Source organism: Gekko japonicus, unplaced genomic scaffold, assembly GCF_001447785.1.
Source record: "Gekko japonicus isolate JY-2015 unplaced genomic scaffold, Gekko_japonicus_V1.1 scaffold1090, whole genome shotgun sequence".
Taxonomy (NCBI): Eukaryota; Metazoa; Chordata; class Lepidosauria; order Squamata; family Gekkonidae; genus Gekko; species Gekko japonicus.
Window position 1 is genome coordinate 105,606 of NW_015164704.1, and position 2,175 is coordinate 107,780.

The 2,175-nt window shown below is 38.7% G+C and overlaps 1 protein-coding gene across 1 annotated transcript in view; it reads left to right on the forward strand.

The window, feature by feature from the left end:
• Positions 1 to 320: 320 nt before the first annotated feature.
• The window catches only part of GRM8 (glutamate receptor, metabotropic 8), a gene marked incomplete at its 3' end in the record, with an annotated part of 420,665 nt that continues 418,810 nt past the window's right edge, over positions 321 to 2,175 (forward strand). The window contains exon 1 of the mRNA XM_015409512.1: positions 321 to 830. Coding sequence (XP_015264998.1) covers positions 321 to 830 — 510 coding nt within the window. The remainder of the gene's footprint in view (positions 831 to 2,175) is intronic.

The window sequence follows — 2,175 nt, forward strand, 5'->3', positions numbered from 1 at the left end:
TGTGGATTGCTGATCTCTTCCCCACATTGGAGGTACTTACACTAATGCCATTCTACAGTCCCTGAATACCCTCAACAAGCAAGGAAACCTATGACAAACATAATACAAATGGATTCTCTTTGTGAAACTCGTCTTTAGGACATTCGTGTTTTTTTTTTAAAAAAACCTCTTTTCTAACTCCTCTTTTCTAACTACTGCATGATCCTATATTCTCATTCACTGGGCACTGATGGTAGCTATCAGAAGGGGCAGCTTCAAATTCTTCACCTCCTCCTCTAACAAGAAGAAAGCCTGGGTCTGCAACACTGCCTTCAGAAAAAATGGTATACGAAGACAAGCATCTAGTCTCCTGCCATTGTTTCTTCTTGCTCGCAGCCAAATTCTGCTGGATACTCCCAATGATGCAAGGAACTCATGGCCAGGAATATGCCCACTCCATTCGACTCGATGGAGATGTCATCTTGGGAGGACTCTTCCCTGTCCATGCCAAAGGGGATAGAGGGGTCCCTTGTGGAGAACTTAAAAAGGAGAAAGGGATCCACCGGCTTGAGGCAATGCTATATGCAATTGACCAGATCAATAAGGACCCTGATCTTCTTGCCAATGTCACTTTGGGTGTCCGGATCTTAGACACTTGTTCCAGGGACACTTACGCTTTGGAGCAGTCATTAACATTTGTACAAGCTCTGATCGAGAAAGATGGATCTGATGTGAAATGTGCTAATGGAGACCCACCTATTTTCACAAAGCCAGATAAGATAACAGGGGTAATAGGAGCCGCTGCAAGTTCAGTGTCCATCATGGTGGCGAACATTTTAAGACTTTTTAAGGTAAGACTTTTAAAGGTAACATTACCATTTCTGAACATTTATGAAACACATTTATGAAGCACAGTGAAAACAAATAATCCCATACTGGAGACCTCACAATGAAAAATACCTGAAAACATCTAAAGTGTTTATCTATTTTCCTTTGGTAAATGATGATGGTAATGTGTGAGAGAATGTGGTTTATATAGGACTGGATAGCTGCAATTTCTGTTGGATATAATGCACTGGAATGTTGAGTCCGCTGAGCAAAACTGTTGTTCAAACATTACAGCAAGTCAGTAAAGGAGGTCTGCTCATGTCTGAAGCACATTATTGATCATATTTCAGTCCTTACACTTGAAGAAATACATTTCTTTCAAGGAAAGATCCAAAACTGAAGAACATTGATGTGTGTTTATACCGACTGATAAAATCCTGTCAATATTCTTAGGGCTAAAAAAGGTTTTTGTTCAAAGAACTTATAACCTAAGACTAGTTCATAGGACAAACATAGGGAGGAGGATAACAAAGGGATGAATGCAAATGCTCTGAGACTTAATTACAATCGGAGATTAACAGATTTCATTAGTTTCGTTACACACACATTTTTTGATGGACCGAACTTTAAAATGTATATTCTCACATTACATTTTTTCATGTGCTGGTCTGAAAATGAAGCTAGTTTGTGTCATGTAACTGGCTTTTTTGCATATGTGTGACTCAAGCTGTGCATCCAGAAGTGGCTTGGGAACAGTCCCCAGAAGTCTGTCATACTTAAGTGTGTTTAACGATGCTTGAGGTTGCTAATGCAGAATTTTGTTTTCACAATTGTGGTTATGCACTTACAAACTTAATGACTCCTTTACCTCTAAAGAAATACACATACATTTAAGTTGCATCTACTTGAGTGTATTTGCTCTAGAGGCCTAGGTTGTTTCTGTATTCAGTGGTAAATTCTTCTAGGCTAGTACTTTCTGTATTTAACTGTAAATTTTTGTATAGTTCTGCACAGCCTGATGCAATTGTAGGAAGTTTTACACATAAATCTGCCAGTGAGATGGCCAGAGAGGTTCTTTAAATGGAGAAATATACTTGGAATGCTACAAATATTGACCCGTGTGTCTAACTAAATTAAATATATATGAAGTGCCATTGCTTCCCTGAGAAACTCAGCTTCATCCTTAATTTCTGCAAATGTATAATTTTTTTTTCCTCCAGACAAGTCTGGGCAGATCACATCAGAACAACAATTGTGTTGACATATTATTCATTGCCTTCAATGTATACTTTATTAAGTCCTAGAGCATAAACAGTGGAAAGGTAAACCTGCCACATCTACACTCGTCAAATGCAGTGGACAGATGAA